Source organism: Lonchura striata, chromosome 17 (genome assembly GCF_046129695.1).
Source record: "Lonchura striata isolate bLonStr1 chromosome 17, bLonStr1.mat, whole genome shotgun sequence".
In the NCBI taxonomy this organism is placed as follows: domain Eukaryota; kingdom Metazoa; phylum Chordata; class Aves; order Passeriformes; family Estrildidae; genus Lonchura; species Lonchura striata.
Window position 1 is genome coordinate 9,067,149 of NC_134619.1, and position 19,702 is coordinate 9,086,850.

Genomic DNA, 19,702 nt, shown 5'->3' on the forward strand with positions numbered 1-19,702 from the left:
TGATGGTGTCTCTGGCCAGGCCCTGGTGGAGAGGATAAAGTGTGGGATGCAGGTGGGAAACCTGGGGGAGCAGCAGGCAGGAGGGAGCGCCCGGCAGCAGAAACCCCAGCGCTGACCATCGAAGGGAGGATGCTCGGGCACACGCAGCTGCCGGGGGATGGGGTTACAAGCCGAAGCTAAACAAAGATCGCTGTGAAAAGGAAACGGATCCCTCCTGCCGACTGTAAGGTAGGAGCCGAGCGGGAGCTGCTTGACATCATCGGGCAGAGCATTGGATTACAGCAGGCAGGGACTGACTCGAGGGGAGGAGAACACGCCCCTTGGCCCCACAAGTGCAACTTCATTTAGCAGCTCCCGGTAGAAGGAAACTGCGAGTCTGGAAGTGGCTGCGGGGCTCCTGGCCGGCTTGGCTGCTCGCCACAGCGGGCAGAGACGGCAGGAGGGAGTGATCCAGCCGCGATCCCGGGATCCCTGCCTCGGCGCCGGCACCGCGGGTAGGGAGCCGGGGCTGTAAGTAGGGCTGCGCTCGCTATGGTGGGCTCGGGGCTCGGGCGGTGGGTGACAAGGACACTGCCCGGAGTGCAGCCAGCAGCTCTCCTCCTGCGGGGTTTGTTCGGAGGTACGCTGGACTTTTACCCACCCGATGCCGACAGCGAGGGGTTTGCTGCCGGCAGACCGCGGGCTCAGAAGGCAGAGCTGCATCCCGGCTTTTCCGCTGCTGGGAGGGAGAAGCCGCTCGCAGGCTGGTGGCAGGGAGGCGGCTGCTGCTTCGCTCGGGAAGTAACGCGGTCCAGCGCTCGCCGCGGAGGGCTAGCAGGGAGAACAGACTCAGAGGATAGAAATCACAGAGCTCCGTGGATCTGTGGCCCCCGTGGGGATTTCTGGCCTCATTTCCAGCATGTGTCCGTTTATTCTGAGCGCTTTGCCGGAGGGAATCCCTTCCAGCACGGGGGCTGCTCTGTGCTCGCACGGCAATGGGACAGGCTCGCGGCGGTCCGGCCGTGCTGGGAATCCATCCCTCGGGATGTCAGGAGCCGTGGGGCTGCCCGGGACTCCCCTCGCAACTGCGGGCACGGGCAGAGCTTTCGGAGCGTGGCAGCAGGAGCAGGCTCAGAGGCTTGCTGGCATCCGGCTTCCCAAGCAAGTGTTTGAAAAGGCAAAGACTTGGGATAAAAAAAGAACTGCTGTGTGGTGGTATTCTCAGGAGGCTTTGCAAATTCCTCCACCTCGAAGCTGTGTGGCTTTCCTCTCTCTGGATTCCCCTAAACAGCTGGTAGCGAGCCGTGTTGGGGAGCTTTAACATGCATGTAATGCCTTGGCCCCAAAGGCGTGTTGGGGAAATTTCCCTTTGCTTGGAAGGGGTCAATGGTTCTGCAGATCAAGAGCCAAGCATAGAGGGAACCCAGAGGCAGTGCCCTGGGTGGCTGTGCTGTGACTCAAGCCGGGAGGAGAACAAGCCGGGTCAGTGAGCACGAGGCAGCCACAGCGGGGATGCTGCTGCAGTGCGAGGGTGAAGGGACATTTCTGGGGTGGGCATGGCTTGATTGGGTGGCTGAGGCTCTCCGATGGTGACAGCCCCTCGAGCTCTGGGCTGTTTGCTCGGCGTGCCTGGCTTGGTTGGTGTGGGGCAGTGCTTGGCTTCAGAGATTCTTGGCTGGAAAGAGCCACCCTGCTAATGTGTGGCCACCCAGCTAAGAAATTGCCACCTTTCTGCTCTTGTGAGTGATGGTGTTTAAGAAAGAAGGATCCGTGAAGAGATCCTCAATGGCTTTATTTGTTTATAATGCAGATGTAGGTTATTAAATGGCCATTTATAAACATGGATATACCAATAGAGCTTAATGTACCTTGGGCACAGAACAAAAAGCCCTGAGTCCTTCAGACAGAGTTCCATGGGGATGTGAGCACCCCATACCCTCGTTCTGGGGAACACTTTCCACAGAATGTAGACTCAGATGCCTCGGAGAACTGGAGACCATTAGCTACAGTACATAGGCAGCTTGGTCACAAAGAGATGAAACCCAGGAATGTTCACAGCTGTGCATCTTCCAACCACCTGGTACTTTGCACCAAGGCTGATTCTGAGGGCTGTACAGGCTCATGATGAGCTAGGATGGGGAGTCTTGCTTCTTCCTCTCATTCCAAAGAAAAATCAATGTACTCTTTATCCCACTCGGAGGAATACCCAGAGGCACACAACCTTGCCACCCAAAATAACTATGGAAGACGTTTTCCAAGCTGCTAACATTTCCTGATCTCCCACATTTCAGATCCAGTTCCTGTACTACTGTGCATTAATGCCTCCAGTCTGTCTGGGCACCCAAGCACCAGCATCATTCCTGTTTTACATAGGCCTCATACAAAGCAGATAATTTCCCTGGGCTCACACAGGTTTGTGGCAGAACAGGGGGCGAAGCTACAAAGCCATAAGGAGCAGCAGAAGCTTCAACCTGGCTTTTTGTTTGCCTGTGTCACTCCTGTTCTGATCGCTCCCATTTTCACATTCCAATTGTTTCTCCACATCCTTAGGGAATGTGACATCTTTAATGTCACCAAAGCTGCTTATATGGACTGACTGGGAAATAAGTTTTCCATCACAATACCCATTTCAGAGAGGATGAGAGGGGGAAAAGCCCACTGCTTCTAGTTGTATTCTGATCATGACTAGAAAAAGAGAAGTCATAAGGGAAACTGCTCCCCTGGCTTGCCAGCAGCCAGCACCAGCCAGGGAGAAGGGAAGGTTCATGTGTTCATGGGCCTTGTCCCAAGTTCCTCATGGTGGCAACGAGAGAGGTTGAGTTGACTCCAGACCTTGCCTGGCACCTGCAGCACAAGCAGGAAGAGCAGCACTTGGACTATGAACTGCCCTGGGCCCCACTTCAAAACTCTCACTCTCTTCGAGCCTAAAGGGAATATGTACTTTACACCACTCATTTCTGGTGTCCACAGCGAGTTCCCCAGCACTTCCTCTCCCAGGGGAGCCCGGAGAGGCCGGGTGCTCTTTGCACAGCTCCTCCATGCAGGCACTTTGCCGGTAACAAACCCTGCCTGGGGAACTCCCGGCGGCACCGAAATGCCATTTCTGTTGATATTTGCAGTGATGTAATAAACCAAACATATCCCCACCAGAGCGTCACCAACTTTACTGGAGTTACTGTTCCCACAAAGTGTAATTAAGCTGTGGTGCTCATTGCCATGAGATACCGGTGGAGCAAAGCGCTCAGGAAAGCATTTTAATGGATATCAGGTAGTTATCTCGGTAACAAAACAATCCTGGGTATGATTAAGAGGATATTGCCTTGTAAGGATTGTAACACCTCCTGGTTCAGAGTCATTAGTGACTTATGAAAGGCATTCCATTACAATTAGAGGTTTTCTTGTACTCCGAAGGCGAGGATGCCAGCTGCTGCTGGAGACGGGGCACTACTAACCGAGGCAACCAGGCTGCTCTGGGAGGACCAGGCTGCTGCCCTGCTGTTTGCCCAGCAGCCAGGAGACACAAGAACAACCTTCCCTCTGCTGCTGTCACCTTGCTTGAAACCAGGAAGGATTTCCTCTCTGGATCAAAGCAGCACCACAGCAGCTGTTGTGTAGAATAGTCTTGAATTCTGCCAAAAAAACATTCTGGGGTGTGGGTTTTTTTTTTTTTTTTTTTTGGAACATGCATTCATTTTGTAGCAATGCTGAGAGAACGAAGGTTGTTTCATATGTTTGCTTGGTTTGGGTAACAGCTGATGACCACGGAGGGAATCTGAACCTCAAACATGTGCAGTCTTGCACATTGAATAGGACAGGAGAAAACAGTCTTAAGTTGCACCAGGGATGGTTTAGGTTGAATATCAGGAAAAATTTCTTCACCATAAGGGTTGTCAAACACTGAAACAGGCTGCCCAGGGAAGCAATGGAGTCACTATCCCGGGAGATATTAAAAAGATGTGTGAAAGTGGCACTTAGGGACATGCCTTAATGGTGGACTTGATGACTTTAAAATCTTTTCAAATCTGAATTATTCTATAATTCTGTGCTGATGCCCTTGTAATTAATTTCTGATGGGGTATGGATGCTATCTAGCCAGTGAACATTTCCATTAGGGTCTCAAAATAATCCATGGTACCTTGATGTGTTCTAGAACTAAACTACAAAACAAAGTGTTCTTTTACAATTCCCTGTAGCCAATCCATGTGCCACCATTAAAGCTGCAAACAGCCTGGCCTTTGTGCTGAGGGGCCTCTGGAGCTCTGCCCATCACCCTGGGAGCAGCAGGACCAGGTGAGCCAGAAGAGGACGAGCCTTTGGGGCAGGAGCAAGAGGCTCAGCTTCAAATCTGCAGACTCCAGCTGCCCAAGCAAGGGCTGTGGGGAGGAACATCTAGGTAGAGCCAGGCCTACAGGGTTAGAAAGCCAATACCAGCTGCTTTTTTTTTTTTTTTATTTTTTTTTTTTTTTTTTTTTTTTTATTTTGTCTCCAAAATCAGCTGGTTTTTAAGAGAGAAAATGGGGGTTTCCCATCATGTCCCATCACAAACAGCGCTCTCAGTGATAACTTCTACTTCAGAGCATCACTGCTCCAGTTTACTTTAAGCCTCTCTTGGCAGAGGTTCATGTGTTTTGGGATATTTTGCAACACTGCTGAAGTGCTGGAGGCTTAACTGTTTGGGCAGTGTAACACACAAGCCAGGGCAGGAAGGCAAAGGAGGAAAATAAAGACTTGTGGATTTCCAAAGCTATGTTTCTTCCTTCCTGCTTTTGTTTGCTTGTTTGGTGCCCGAAAAGGGCAATGCATATTCCCAGAGTTGTGGGAATACTGTTTCTTTTCCGGTGTAGTGTTTCCAGTAAGCATTTTGCTATAAATGGGGTTAAGACTAACAAAAGTTTATTGTTAAATCCCCGTGTCTTTGTTTAGCTCCTGTCATGATCATAATTAGCATTTTCCACTTCTGCAAGCCTGTCATCTGCAGAGCTGAAAGCGCTTTAAAATATTTGAAGCATCTAACAGGGGGAGGGAGTATTAATAGCTCAATTTAACAGATGGGCAAACTGACACATAAAAGCAGCAAGTGCCCTGTCCTTGAAGCAGGGCCAGAGCCAGCAAGTAGTCAGCTCCAACTACAAAGTTTTGAAAGTGGGTCAAAAAAATAAAGAGAAAGGCTGTAGATCTGTCCCAGTTTGGAAAATGATGGGAAATAGTTCCAGTTAGAGTGGTACTCAGCCCAGATGGACCAGACAGATGAATTGCTGCATGAGCTACTGCTTATATGGTTAAGTGGCTCATCTCTTGATTTCTGTTCTGCTAACATTTGTCCCTGGGACAAAGAGAAAAACACAGTCCATGATGTTCCAAAATAGCTGGAAAGCTGAAACAGCTGCTAAAATAAGCAAGTGTCCTGTTGGCTGGGCTCTGCAGGTCAGGGGATTGCAAAGCACCCACAGATGTTGAGGCCACAGAGGAAATGTCTTTGAGCAGGGCCTAGGGACAGCAGGAGGAGGCTCAGCTGTGCACAAGCAGCAGAGACCCAAAGAGCTGGACACAGACCCAGCAAAGCGACCAGAACCAGATTAAACTTCCCCTTTCACCCCAGAGAAGCTGATATGGGAGTTTCCCTTCTTTAAAGGGCAGCAGAGCTGCAAACCAATATTCATTTATAGTCTGGAGGCAGCTGCTGGTCCCTGCAGTGCAGGTCAGGACATGAGCTGTCTCAGTGCTCCCAGCACCTGTGGGAGGGCAAAGAAAGAAGCAAAACCAAAGAGGAATTTTCTGTGCTGGACTATCCATGTGCTTTAACACAACAGTCCGAGTCTATTAGCACAAACCCTCCTGAGGAGATGCCATATGGACACAAACATCCCACAGCCCCTGGGCTGGTGTGTCCACCGAGCCAGGCTCCATCTGAGTCTGCTGGACAGAGCCCTGCCACCCCTCTGCTGTCCTGGTCACAGAGAGTGGGAAGAGCAGCTGAGCTTTATGCTTCCCAAAACAAGCACAGATAATGTTTTTTTACTTTTTTTTTCTTCTTCTTTCCCAGAAGCTGTTGTCCTGCTGTGCATGAAGCGTGTTTGAAGTCATGTCCAGAAGGAAAGTCCTCTAGATCAGGTAGGGACTCACACTATGGCTCATAAAGCTTTTATCCACAGGGAAATCTTGCAAACAGAAATGGTGTTTTTCCTTCCTGTAGCACTGAGTTACTTGACCTCCCTCTTTATTCTGAATTATTATATGTTGGAAAGCTGCTAAGAGGAAAAAAATACAACAATTCTGCCATAATGACTTTCCTGCTGTATTATCCACACCTCAGAGCCATGTCCTTGTACCAAGCCACATGGCAGCTCTGACCCCAGGCAGCCCCAGTGCCAGTTGCGCTCCACGGCCTCTCCCTGCCAGCGATGGGGATGTGCTGTGCTAATCCTGCTAAAGGCTGCCCACACGCTTTGCAGGGCAATGTTCTTTGCCTGTCCATAAGGATGTAAATGAGTTCTGTTCTGCGTGTGGAGTCAGCCCAGAAAGATCCAGGGAACCCCCAAAGTTTAACCTTTCGCAGCTCCTGCGTAGATGGCAAGTCCTCTCTGTGGTTTCACCTGTGGCTCCTGCACTCAGAGCATCCCCTGTGTCCCCAGATCACTGCTTTCCCTTGTCCTGTGCTGTGCTGGCCCTTGCACAGAGCTCCCAGGGCTGTTTTGGGTGAGCTGTGCAGTGCAGGATCTCAGGACTCTGGGGTGCCACAGACATCCCTCCTCCTGCAGGTGTCTCAGAGAGTTCATCTCTTGCACCCAGCACTTTCCCTACGTGTGCTAGGGAAGGACACAGGTGTGTCCTCCTGTGCTGCACTTCAACAGCCCATGAAATATTTAGCAATTTATTTTATTGGGAGCTTTCCCTTTCCTGAGACTTGAGCTCAGGTTTGGATGCCACATCCCTGAGGACTCAGACAGAAAGATTTACCCTGTGCAGGAAGGATTGGGAGCTGCTGTCACCCAGCACAGCTATAAGGAAACATTGCATTTGTCACAGGAATCTTCAGCAAAGGAGGTGTGCAGGCCTGCAGAGCTGCCCCTGCCCACACAGGGTCCCAGCAGGGCAGCACAGCCAGAGGGGCTCCTGATTCCATTGGGCAGCAGAAGCCATGGAGCCACCTGGAGCCTCTCTGCCGGCCTGTTCTGAACCCTAACACATTTTTGTCGTATCAGACACCAATAGCACCATCCCAGCCACCAAAGACAGATCTCCCCCATCCCCCTTTGGCAGCCAGCACTGCCCTGACCCAGGCCCCAGCAGTGGCTTCCTTTGCAGTGGAGCAGACACACAGGGCAGCCAACTCCAGGGAGCAGAGCTAAGCCTGCTTTTGCTAATCAGCTTCATTCTGTACTGACACTCTTAAGAGGTGTCCTGGTTATTTTTAGCCCCCTGGGAGCTGCCAGGGCTCGCACCCCAGGAAGCTCCACAGCCTTTCTCTCAGCCCCTTACACTGCTCTGAGTCAGGAGGGCTCTTTGGATGCTGGATGCAAATTCCCGTGGGATTGTGCAAGCCTCACTGAGGCAGAGCCAAGGCAGGTGGCTCAGCTTCAGGCACCCTGTGCTGAGCAGAACTTCCCCAGCAGCAGCAGCCAAACCTGCCCAGTTACAGCCCTCACAACTCCTCTCCCAGGCTCAGCTTCCCTCCCCAGTCATGCAAGCCCTGCTTTCACTCAGCAGCAGAGCTCAGATCACAAAGAAGAGCTGGGCTACATGGCTATGCTTCGTTTTAGGCAGGAAAACAAGGACTCATCTTTGCTTAGTTCTGTCCTGTAGAGAGATCTCCTTCAACCCAGAAACAGAGCTATGCCCTCAAAGGCTGCTGTGGCTTTGCCTTCCTCTTTTTGTGACAAGGGCAGCTGTGCTAGAAAATAGCCCCAGCTGCATCTCCTCAGCATTTGTTTGACTTCTCCTTACCCAGGGAAGCCTGCAAGGTATTGGGGAGCTTGTGCTGTGGTCGAGCATCCCTGGGCCAGGCATTCAAGTGGGGTTTTAGAAGGTGATGTTCACTCAGAGGTCGGTGCCCCAGCGTGATCAGCTCTTCTGAGCTGTGGGACTGCTGCGGATTCTCCAGCCTTTCAGGTGGAATCCAGCTGGGACTTTTCTTTGTGAACAGTCTGGAGGAAGGCAGAGAAGCCAAGCCTGAAGGGGATCCCCATTGCACAGGAATTCAGCCCATGGCCTGGGTGTGACGGGGTGGCTGCTTGTCACAAGGGGGGAGGATACATGGGCCCTGCCTGCCACAGCAGCTGTGGCACCTCTGCAGCTGAAGGGCCACTGCTCTGTGGTTTGCTTTGTAGCTTCAGGCACGAGCAGATCTTCCACACAACTGTTTGTGTAAAAATACGTTGACACATAAAGGCAAATAAGTAAGAAATTGTGAGAAAATAGAAGTAATGCAGAAGGGACTCAAAGCCTCAGACTCCTTAGAGCTCTGGGAGGGTCCCTGCAGGGGCTAGAGGGTCCTGTGGGTGCTCATGGCTGCTCTGGGTGAGCAGGAGGGATTTGTCTCTCTTCTCTCTGCCATGCCAAAGCCACAGCGCTGTGTCCATCCAGTACAAGCCCGCCTTGAGGGGGTGAAAGTGGCCAGGGAGAAAGGTGCCAGCCTGCATGTCCTAAAGACCTGCAGGGGCTCAGCATGCCTGATCCCCACTGCCACTCACCCCTCAGAGGCATGCGTGTCTTTTGGGGGGGGTAAACCAGAGTGCCCAGATTCATTAGCACCTTGAAGCTGAGAGATGGGAAAAACAAGCTCGACCTGGGAACAAAACAAAAATACAACTGCTGTCACGGCAACTGTCTCCAGATGCACAAAGAGACCAATTATTTCCATTAATCAACTTAGCTAGAAGCTGCAGAAGAGGCTTAAGCTGCATCAAGGCTCGGTAGTGAGGGGAGGAAGGAGCAGGGGTGCTCCATCAAACAGTGATTCTTGCCGTGGTGGAAGATTTTTGGAAAGATTCTCAGTCCCTGTGCCTTGGGGGCACTGACAGAGGGATGCTACCTGCTGCAGGCATGGGGATGCAGGCTGGCAGCACTGCATGGCAGAGCTGGGCACTGGGCTGCCTTCCTGGTGGGTGGATGGATGGATGGATGATGGATGGATGGACGGACAGGCAGCTCTCTCCCACCATCACCCACACATCCTAATGCTAACAAGAGGCCACTGGGGCTGAGCATTGTCCTCCTACATCCCTGAAGCTCCCCTCACCCCTGGGGATCAGAGCAGAGCACACAAGGACTCGCCCTGCCCCATGCCAGGGGTCAGCTGTGATTCTGAATTCCAGCTGGACCATTTCTTATGTCAGTGGGAAGTCAGGCAGTAGCTGTGAGGATGTGGGACAGCAGGAGGTGCCTTGGGACAGTGAGGACTCTGCAGTGGGGGGGTGTGGGGATGTGCTGAAGGCCAGGAGGGAGGGGAAGGAATCTGGGGAGCTTGGCAGAGCTAAATACAAAGTTTGTGAAGTCATAGAGGAGTCAGTCTAAGCCTAATCTTAAACACAGGGCTTAGCAATTGGTTATCAGTTCTACAGGCATTAAATGATCTTTATACTGTAAAACCAGGCCAAATGAAAAGGGATCTATTTGTGGACACTGAACCTCAGCTGTATCTGCTCTCCTCCTGAAGGAATTAAAATTTTCCAGCAAGTTCTAAAGAATGCTGGAAGCTCTGTTCCTGCAAAACCATTGCAGTGGCTGGAGCAGCTGTGATGTCTGTCCTGGCTGAATTAATCATATTTAGTGTAAGAGCCTGAGGGTGCAGAGTTATTACAAGGAATCCCACAGCAAAAACCTTCCGTAAATACAGATGTGCTGGACCCAACTCGATGTCTCTTTATCACTCAAGTCTGTTGAGGTTTTCTGTGCTGTTCTTGCCTGGACAGAAGCTGCTCAGCACAGGAGATGGGCACATGGGCCCTGGTAGGAGATCAGGCTGCTGCCCTGCTCCTGCCTGTTTTCTCACCAAACCAGGAAGCTCAGAGCTCAGCAGTTTGGAGCACACCAGTGAAACCCAGCACCACCCCACTGTGGAGAACACAGAGCCAAGGGAAAGCAGGGGAGCGACGTGTCTGGTGCAGACCCTGTCACCAGCCTTACACGGCTTATTGCAGCCAGACTGGGCTCCCAACAGGAGCATCTTCATCCTCAGCTGCATCTTCAGCTCAGTTTCGGGTCATGGATCTGAGTCTAGTGCATGGGGATCATGAGACATAACAAGGCCTTTAGAGCACAGTCACAAAATACCCCAATAACATCATTCCAGAGCCCTTCCTCTTTGATGTACAGCCCCTCACGCATGTTCTCAGACAAGACCCAGTGGAAAATTTGCTGAAATTCCAGCTGGATATTGTCAGACAGTTGGTGGAAACCCCCTGACCTCAAGTGCTGGCTTCAGCCCTATGGGATATTTTTCTCTCCTCGCTGGATGCGACTCTCCCAGCAGGAAACCTCACAGCAAACCCACAGGGAGCACAGAAATCCCGGTGCTTCCGTCTTTGTGCTCTACCAGGCCCCCCTCCTTAGTAAACCATCCTACACTGTAAATATTTTAGAAGCCCAGCAGGGCTCTTGAGTCTGTTTTGCTGTTGTTATGGATCCGGCCCCAGCAGGAGAGGTCTAATAATAGTCCCTGTACCCTGGAATGAAAGGGCAAGGGGCACTGCACAATGTGCAGAGCTCCAAGGAGACTGCTCCACTTCATGCCTTGGTGGTGGGATGTGATGCTTGAGCAGAAAAAGGGGTCAGATCCCTATTCCCAAGCAGAACTTTGGAATTTCACCCCAGAAACTCAGCAAGGTTCTGTTCAGCTTCAGAGCTTTAAAACTCCAGAAGCCTGGAGAGTGATAAATGCACCAGGCAGGAGGGAGAGTGTGTCCTGGGCTGGGCTGTGGCATGAGGGAGCCATCTCCAACCAAAATCTGCAGCTCTTGCTGCCAGCTGCCACTGGCAATGGACAGCAAGAGGCCAAAGCTGGGCTGCAGCATCTCAGAACGGGGCTATGCCAGGGTTCCTGGAGCTGGGAACTGCCTGCAGCAGGCACAGGGAGGGCTGAGGGACAGGGCTCCTGCCTCAGGTGTCCCAGGGACAGCACGCAGGGCAGGGCTGTGTTGGCTGCCCCAAGGGACAAGGATGTCCCAGCAGGGCCTAAGCTGCCCCATGGCTCACAGATTGTGCAGAGAACAAGGAGAGAACGCTGAGAAGGGCGAGAGGTTAAGGGGCAGAGCAGGAGGCACAGAGCAGGCAGGGGGGAAATGGCTGAGCTCAGCCCAGCCTGCTGATAGCCAGCACCAGCACCCAAAAATAGCCCTTCCTAGCCACAAGAGGTTGAACCCAGACAAGGGAGAGATGCAGGATCATGTGAAGGGTTTCCTTGAAACTGGAGTCAGGGCTGGGTGTGACTGTAGCATTCACCTGATCCCAGGGATCAGCCCTGGACACTGCTGGGATGGCAGAGCTTGTGCAGAGCCCCAGGCTGAGGGTGACCTGCCAGGTGTGCCCAGGTCACTTCTCTGCCACCTTGACCTTGTTTGATGCAGTCCCTGGCATCCGTGCTGAGAAGCAGGCAAGGGGCACACAGGAATTAAATTCAGGCTTGTCAGTGGAACCCAATGGGACATGGAGCTGAGCCAAAAGAAATGCCCCAGTTTATTCTACCAGAAGGCAGAAGAAACATCTAACCCTTTAATTTCTTAGCACCCACCTTCTAAATGAGCAAAACTCAGCCCCAGAATGACTAGGAGTGGTTTAGCTGCAGCTGAGCCAGCTGCTCTGTCAGCTGCTGGGTGATTTCCCTGGAAAATGCCAGCAAGCCCAGTTGCAATCCAACAGCAAAACCACTCAGGAAGCCAAGTCCCCCCCAGAAAAACCAAGACTATTACAGCTCATATTTTTTAGTACTCACAAGACACCACAGAAAAATAAGTCCAAACCAAGCAGCAGGCTTGGCAGATCCAGCCACAGGAGCAGAGGCAGCTCTGGGACATACCTGGTGTCAGTGTCAGCTTGTGAGGGGCTTCTACACTTGTGGCCAGCTGCCCCAGGACAGGCACCACCTCGTCCCCATGGCAGAGGGGACACGGCCCCCCTCCAAGCAGCAAACTTTTGAGGGATGTGCAACAGGCAGCAGATCCCAGTTTCCCTGCCCATCCCTGCAGGCTGGCACGCTGTGCTGAGGGCACAGGAACTGTTTCTGTTACCACCAGCAGCAGAGAGGAAAGGGAGGGCAGGAAAGGACCCTCTGGGGACAAGCTGAATCAGCTCTGTGAAGAGCCCTGGAAACCTTTGCATCTTGTATATGTGTGCCACGGGATTATTCCTGCAGTGCCTGGCAATACCAGGCCCCTCTTCCTGTCCACGGGAGAATGAAAAACCAAAAGTGGGGAGCCAGCAGGTGATGCACCTCTTTTTGCACCCCCTGCCACCCCTGAGTGACAGTCCACAGTGACACAATTTCAGGTTCCACTGAACTTTGTAGGCAAAAGGGAATGTAGTTCCTTTGCAGGTCCTGAGAGATGTTAGAAGCAGTTACTGAGTGAAAACTCACAGAACTGTGGGTTCTGTGCCTGGAAGTCTGGAAATGCTGCTTGAAAAATCAGGTTTTCTTATCACAATCGAGGCAACTGCTCCCATCACCCTCTCAGCCCAACAACTTCCCGGAGGCGGGGGCTGGAATTTCTCTGCCTGCAAGGGTTATGAGAGCCACCCACCTTGAAAATCCCGGAGGAATTGTCCAAATATGAAAGTTTCGCTGATAAATCTGCCTGTCTCCAGCTCTTTGCATGGAGAGCCGAAGGGAGGAACCCTCCCAGCCGCGGAAATAAATAAATCCCATGCGCCATCTCCCGGCCACCGAGTCGGGACAGAGCTGCGCACTCGCTGCCTTCTGTTTTTCGTCTGGATGCCATCCTTTCCCCGTGTGGGGGGATAAAATTATTGGCACAGCACTGGCACTACATCAAGGGAAAACGCTGCATCCCTGGGGCTTCGCAGTTTGGGGAAACCTGAGGGTCCTGCCCCGGGTACAAGGCAGCAGGACTTGGAGCACATCAGCTCTGGAATGGCCTCACTGCTTGGAGATGGACCCGGGCTTGTCTGGCTCGCCTCCAGGGAAGCCTCCCGAGTCCAGGTGGGTTCTCTCTGGCTGCTGTAGGAGGTCAGCAGAGTCTGTGAGAACCTGTCTGGGAGTGCTGGGTGCTTGTCCTGTCCTGGGGAAAGGGCACTTTGTTCACTGAACTTCAGCCAGAGGAGGTGCCCTATCCCAGGAAGTATTGTAAATGCAGGCGAACCCAGCGGGAAGAAATGATGGTGTTTGACTCCAGAAGGCTGAATGATTTCTTTATTATAACTATACTATAATACATTAATATATTATTTAAGGGACATACTAGAACTACATACCTACTTTTTCAAACTACCATATCTAACTCCCAACTCATTATCCTCTTTGCAAGAGACTAGACCCAGGTTGGTTGGATTGGCCATCAGGCTCAAACAATCCTCACCAGAATCCAATCAAGAAATCACCCAGCTGAACAATTCTCCAGACGCATTCCACATGAGGAAAAAGAAGGAGCAGAAATAGAAATTGTTTTCTCTTTCTTTCCTCTGTGCTGCTCTATGAAAAATCCTGAAAGAAAGAAGAATGTCCCTGTGACAAGGAAGGGCACACCAGGATGGAAGGAGGGAAGATGAAGAAAAACCTCTGGGACATCTCTTCCTGGGGCAAAGGATGCAGATTTTCCCAGGCTCATTTAACAGGAGCTAGATGGATGCCAAGTCTGTAGAGGAGGCAGATGTTCACAAGAATTTTTAGCTTCAGGGAAACAGGATCTCCTGCAAGATCTGGGTGGGCCAAGCCCCACATCCCACCAGTGAGCTGGGGCCAGCACTCCCTGAGCTGGCATCCACTCTAGGAGGGGAGTCCCTGGGGCTACCAAAACATGCTGGGTTTCCATGGGTTTTTGGTTACTGCACCCTACTCAGCTCATCCCAATTATTGCACATTCACCTGCATATCCTTTCTATTGCCATTACATCAGGGATTGAAGTGAGGAGTGTGATCCCTATTCAGACTGGTGCCTGAATCTGCCAACAGATTTCCCTGGCCAGGAAAAATCAATATCAAGCAGGATTTGTAAAGGAAGCTGAGCAAACTCCTCTGTGGGTCATTAACTCCAAGGCACAAAAGCGAGCGAATGTGCATTAAATGTGCATGAATTTGTTTTCACTGCACACGAGCGTTTCTAATCGGGGCCTGCTCCAAGCACTGGCAGCAATCAGCAGGCCCAGAGGCACATTTTACATGATCAGAGGCGCAGATAAGACAGCAATTAATTTCTTGATTCCACACAGTAAAACAAGCTAAGTGCCAAACAGGGGCAGGAACTGAGAGCTCCAGGTTTCCCATGCAGGGGCAGTGTGTGCTTGCCAGCTCTGTGCCCAAGAGCCAGGATACCCACACCACCATCCCCGGGTCCCTGCACTCTGTCCTCTGCAAGCACTGGCAAGGGAAACCAGCAGCCAAATTGAAAACCCAGCAACTTAAGGATTCATCAGCTGCACTCAGAGCTGGCTCACAGCAGAGCTTGCATGTGACAAGTGGCCGCTCCAGGCCTTTCTTCGTGCTGTGCACTTGGCACTGGCACAAGTCTGGAATGAAGTGATCCAAATGTCTTGCAGAAGGGCTGATTTTCACATGGTAAAGTGTTTATCTCACAGCAGTCCAGCCCAGCGCTTCTTCAGTGACATCCAGCAGCCAGCGGAGGCCAGTACTGCTCCAAGCCCCGTACCTATAAAATACTCCCTGCTCCCCCAGCTTTCCAGTGGGTATCCAGCATTTCCCATTACACATTCAGGTTGGATCACCACCCCATCCCCCAGGCAGTGGGCCAAATTTGGCCTGTGTTCAAAAGCTCCCGTGGCATTTTGAGGAGGAAGCAGGGCTTTCTCTGTAATGCTTTTTCTGCAGGGAAAAGCTGCTGCAAGCGAGCCTGTGTGCCCAGTGGAGAAGGCTGGACACTCAGTGGAGAGACAAACTCCATGTCTGCCTTTGCAGGGGGAAGGCAGAACAAGTCAGGCATCTGGGATGGATCCTTCCTGCACAGTGGGTCACCCAGCATGGTGGGTTTCCCCACACATTGCCCCACATGGGGGAGGTGATATCTGACATTTCAGTACCTGCTGTCAGAGGAGCTGGAGCAGCGTTCCAGGGGCTGTTCTCTCCTGCTGTCATGTTACCCCACAGAGTAACCTAACCTGGAGAGAGCCATGCTGAGCATCCTGGGCCTCACAGCTGTGTTTTCTCCGCAGCATTTTCCACGTGAATAGAGATGCAATGGAGGTAGAGTCCAGCACCTACACCGACTTCATCTCCTGCGACCGGGCTGGCCGGAGGAACGCCGTCCATGACATCCAGCGAGAGGCAACCACCATCAGCATGCGCAAGCTGACCGAGGACATGGGTGACCTCGCTGTTGAAGGAGCAGGTGAGCTGCCACAAGCACGCTCCTGTGAGCAGCAGCTGGCACAGCAGCTCCTGGCACAGCCGGGGAGGGCAGGCACAAAATGGCAGCACAAATGGGCAGTGCTGTCTCCAGGAGCATCGCGCTGATGCTCAGGAGGAATATTCCGTTCCTCGCTGCTCAGTCAGTGCCTTCATGCTCGTGTGGTGGTGGGAGGCTCTCCAGGTCAAGGGGTGCTTGCAGTGAACAGAAGGATCCCTGGTTCCTGGCACAGGAGCACTGCACACTCCAGCCCAGGCTCTTTGCTCATTGGTGCTTAAACAAGGCATGCACTGACCAAGACCCTTCCCAGAGCAAATTACACATCAATTATACCTTAGGCTTTATAGAAATCATGCATTGGGCAGGCTGGGATTTGTTTCTTCTATTTTGGTTGGTTGTGAAAAAATAAACCTTTAAGTTCTGCAGTATTTCAAATAACAACAGAAATAACTTTCACTCCAGCAGCCATCCCTAAATCCTCCCCTTCAGCCCAAATGTGGCAGCAGCATCACCCTGCTTGGTGATGGCCAGCTGGCTGTGAGGAGCTTGAATCCTCTCTCCAAAGCTGCCACTCTCATTTCACTAATAAGCAACAAAACATAGACTATCACTGCAGAAGGGAAACTCAGTTTTCCCCCTTACTTTCTTAATCCTCTAGCCCACAACCTGTAACTATAAAAACATTTTAAAATATATTCATTACCCCAACTGTACTTCTTTAAGCACAACCATACCAGCATGTGTCCATCCACCCATCCATAGTAAGCACAAACTGCAGCTGCTTTACCAGAGCAGCTCAGACAGCTGCCAGGCTGTCATGAAGACAGTTCTGGAACACTCAAAAGTTGGGTGAGTGCACATCCCTACCTTGAGGCTCCCTCTCAGTATTGCCAACTGTGTCGAGAGGTGTTTGTACTCCTGTAATGTGGAGGGAGAACCCAATGCTCTTAATCACAGAGTCATAGAAAATGGTTTGGTTTGGTTTGGTTTGGAAGGGACCTTAAAGACCACCTGCCATGGGCAGGGACACCTTCCACTAGACCTGGCCTGGCCTTGAGCACTCCCATGGATGGGGCCAAGTATCTGGCCACAGGAGGGGAGTGATAGATCTTCAGGCAAAAATCTTTTTTCTCTGTGGATGAAATCAGCTATAGCAATCACTGATGGCTTGTATCTTCAGCGGGGTGTAACTGTGCTTTCTTCCCAATCCTCCCTTCTGCAGAAAGCCAAAGAGATGCCAGTTCTTCTGACAGTGACCCTGGAGCAAGACCAAAGGGGCAAGAAAGCAGCCCCTCCCCATGAGAGCAAAAAGGGTGTGGGATGGGCAGGAGGAGGGCCTTGCTGAGAACATTAAACAAGAATTTGTTGCATCTGTGGACAAAAGCCAACCTGGAACAGCAAGTTGTCTGTCACATGCCTCTGCTGGAACCGTGCTTGTGTAGAGAGACACAAGACACTTGCAAGGACTTGCACCTCCTAAAGACTTCTGCCCCCATCCCTAATGGTCTAGGGCAACACTGCCATGGTTGTAGTGATATGAGCCATTCTTGAGATGCCTTAGCTGCAATTTTCTCTTAGGGGAAAAACAGTTTCAGTAATAATAGACACACCAGATTTTTCTGTCCAAGGTACCTTCCTCCTTTGCAGATTTAGACTATTATTTATTCTGTTTCTATAGGTTAGAAATTTAGGTTGTTGGTTTTTCTAAGCCTCACCCTCATCTGCATCTTACACCTGGCCTCTGGATTGTCCACATGGCCCCTCGTCAGGGTGGGCAGTGGGGAAAGGACCCAGCCTGTCCTGCTGCCCTCATGTCAGCATCACTCACCTGTGCTGCTGCTGCTGCTTAGCATCAGAAAAGGACCAAAGCACAGCTCTGTGGGGAGGAGCCCCACCTGGAGACCCAGCAGCACCAGCCACAGGCATCTTTTTCTTCAGGTTTTAACACTTCAAGATGTTATTAAGGGGAGAGGAGAAAACATTTTGGTGGTTTGACTGTTGACATTCAGGCTTAACTTTGCAAGCTGTTAGCTGAGATGATCTCTGGTAGGATCTCACACCCTTCTGTCTTTAAGGAGACATTTTTGTGTTAAAGATGGTTTGATAAAACTACATAAGCTGTTGGAATAAATGACACAGCCTTCAAGTACTGAAGGTGTTTTTTTCTGCCTGGATGTTTCTTCTTCCTTTGTTCTGCCTTCAGCTGCAGGGTGGTTTCATAGGGAAACACGGAGCTGTGCAAGAAGAGTCCCCTGAGTTTGGGTCTGTGAAGCACCATGGGTTTGCAGCACACAGATGGAGGCAGATGTTGGGCACAGATTATAAAAGTCTGCCCCCACTTTCCCAGGTTTACTGCCCAGGAGCCAGCAGGATTGGTACCAGTGGGAAGAGGTGCTTTCCCTCTGCAGCACAGAACTACAGAACATTGCTGGTGTTTCACTGCTCCCAGTGGAGCAGCCTGGCTGGGACTGACCACCAGCACAGGGACAGGGCAGAGCTGACCTGGGAAACTCTCCACTGGTGACAAATCATCTCCCTGACAGCCTGGAGAAGAACTGAATGTTACAAGTTTGAGATTCATCAGCCAAAACAAGGCCATAAATCAGAAGAGAAGTGGCTGCCAGCAGAGGGAGAATTCTGTGAGAAGTGATGGCCATGGGTGAGCACAGAGGGGTCCACAGCTCCAGCCCCCACAGGAAATGAGGATTTGGCAGCCAGGCAGTGGCCGTGGCTGCTGCTTTGGCAAAGGGCTCCAGGACTGGCTGGGTGTCAGTGCAGAGCCATGCCTGGATAGCAGCCAAGAGCCTGCTCCCACTTCCATGCCCAGGGCCAAACCAGCAGGTAGCTGCTGGGCCTGGCTGACTGCACAGCTGTGTCTTTAAGCCCCATTTCCAGCTCTCCTTACCACAGAACAGTAAATTTGGCTTATGCTGACACACACGGAGCTGAAAGGCAGTGCAGAAGGACTGAGCAGCACACAGACTTCCACCAGGCAAATGTGGGCTAATCTTAGCTCTCCCTGGTCAGAAAATATCTGTTTCAGAATTATATTTAGGCAGAGGAGTAGGGACCTGTTGGCCAGCTTCTCTCAGGGGATGGGTGAGAGGCATCAGGTTCCCCCTGCAAGTGACAGCCAGCTCAGCCACTGTCACTGACTGTGCAAAGACCAAGGGCACTGCCTCAATCCAGCCACATCCTCATCTGCAAAGCTGCTGAGCACAAGGATGCTCCCTGCCCTTCTTTTCAGCTGAACACAGGCATGCCAGACCTGTCAAAGCCTAACCAAGCACTAAATAACCCAAAAACCTTTGGGCAAACACTCCCTTGCCCACACTGACGGTGTAGCCCAGCAGCCCAGACTGCTCCTCTTTGGCTCTGAGCATCAACCAACTGTACAAAACCCAGGAGACGGAGGAAAAAAGTGACTTTTGACAAACCCCTGGAAAGGTGAGGGTACCCCGTGATGGCATTGCTGCTCTAGCAGGGGTACACACCCCTTGGACTACTGAAGGGAAAAGGACAGGGGAGGTTGGAACAATCTGCAGCCATAAATCCATCAATCCAACTGGGCTGCTTGGCAAGGGAGCAGGCTTCCTTCTGGCTGCCAAAGTGCTCCAACCTGGCTAGAGGAGAAGGCAGTAATCAAGGTACCAAAGCCCCCATTACACCTATCAATGAACCCCTGTGCTCCAGCAGGGGTTGAGGACCACAGGCCACAGTCCCCAACAGTCACCCTTGAACAGAAAGGCACAAGGATTTCGCTTTTAATATAAATTTGTTATTTTATTAAACAGGATTAACAATCAACTGTCCAGAATCAAAATAAGCAACTCTTCTTCAGAAACAATTGTTGGAGAAAAATGACCCAAACCCTGTTTCTTACCACAATCATGTCCTTAAAAGTGATACTTTTATCTTTTGCTTTATAAAAGTAAGAAAATCACTCTCTTATCTTCATTTATCTATGTATGTGTATATATGCACCACGTACTTCAGAAATAAGTATTTTACTCCAAAGACCAATACGGAAGGCCAGAAAGAATGGAAATACTCCCAGCAGACCATCACTGCTGGCTGAGACTGGACAAGTCCATGGTCTGTCTGTGGCAATGGTGACCATGGCCCCTTTTCAAAGGCAACTATTTGGTACAGTATCTTTGGAGTGAGCATCTTGGCAGAGCCCTGAGATGCTA

The 19,702-nt window shown here is 51.3% G+C and overlaps 1 protein-coding gene across 7 annotated transcripts; it reads left to right on the plus strand.

The window, feature by feature from the left end:
* Positions 1-121: 121 nt before the first annotated feature.
* Positions 122-17,658, plus strand: PKIG (cAMP-dependent protein kinase inhibitor gamma). 7 transcript variants are annotated; one of them, XM_021527872.3, is made up of 4 exons: positions 125-228; positions 6,023-6,090; positions 15,316-15,491; positions 16,732-17,658. In XM_021527872.3, the coding sequence occupies exons 3-4, from the start codon at positions 15,341-15,343 to the stop codon at positions 16,809-16,811; spliced, it is 231 nt and encodes a 76-aa protein (XP_021383547.1). In that variant the 5' UTR covers positions 125-228; positions 6,023-6,090; positions 15,316-15,340; the 3' UTR covers positions 16,812-17,658. The 7 variants fall into 7 exon arrangements, with proteins under 7 accessions (XP_021383550.1, XP_021383547.1, XP_021383546.1 ...); XM_021527871.3 differs by lacking the exon at positions 125-228 and adding an exon at positions 316-510; XM_021527870.3 differs by lacking the exon at positions 125-228 and adding an exon at positions 316-494.
* The last annotated feature ends 2,044 nt before the right edge of the window (positions 17,659-19,702 follow it).

What these genes read in the sequence shown, in the direction of transcription:
- PKIG (XM_021527868.3), top strand. Translation starts at nt 14,960, where the DNA reads ATGCTTTTTCTGCAGGGAAAAGCTGCTGCAAGCGAGCCTGTGTGCCCA. An exon ending in ACAGTGGGTCACCCAGCATG is followed by an intron (nt 15,127 to 15,315) that starts GTGGGTTTCCCC and finishes TTTTCTCCGCAG; the next exon opens with CATTTTCCACGTGAATAGAG. An exon ending in CCTCGCTGTTGAAGGAGCAG is followed by an intron (nt 15,492 to 16,731) that starts GTGAGCTGCCAC and finishes TCCCTTCTGCAG; the next exon opens with AAAGCCAAAGAGATGCCAGT.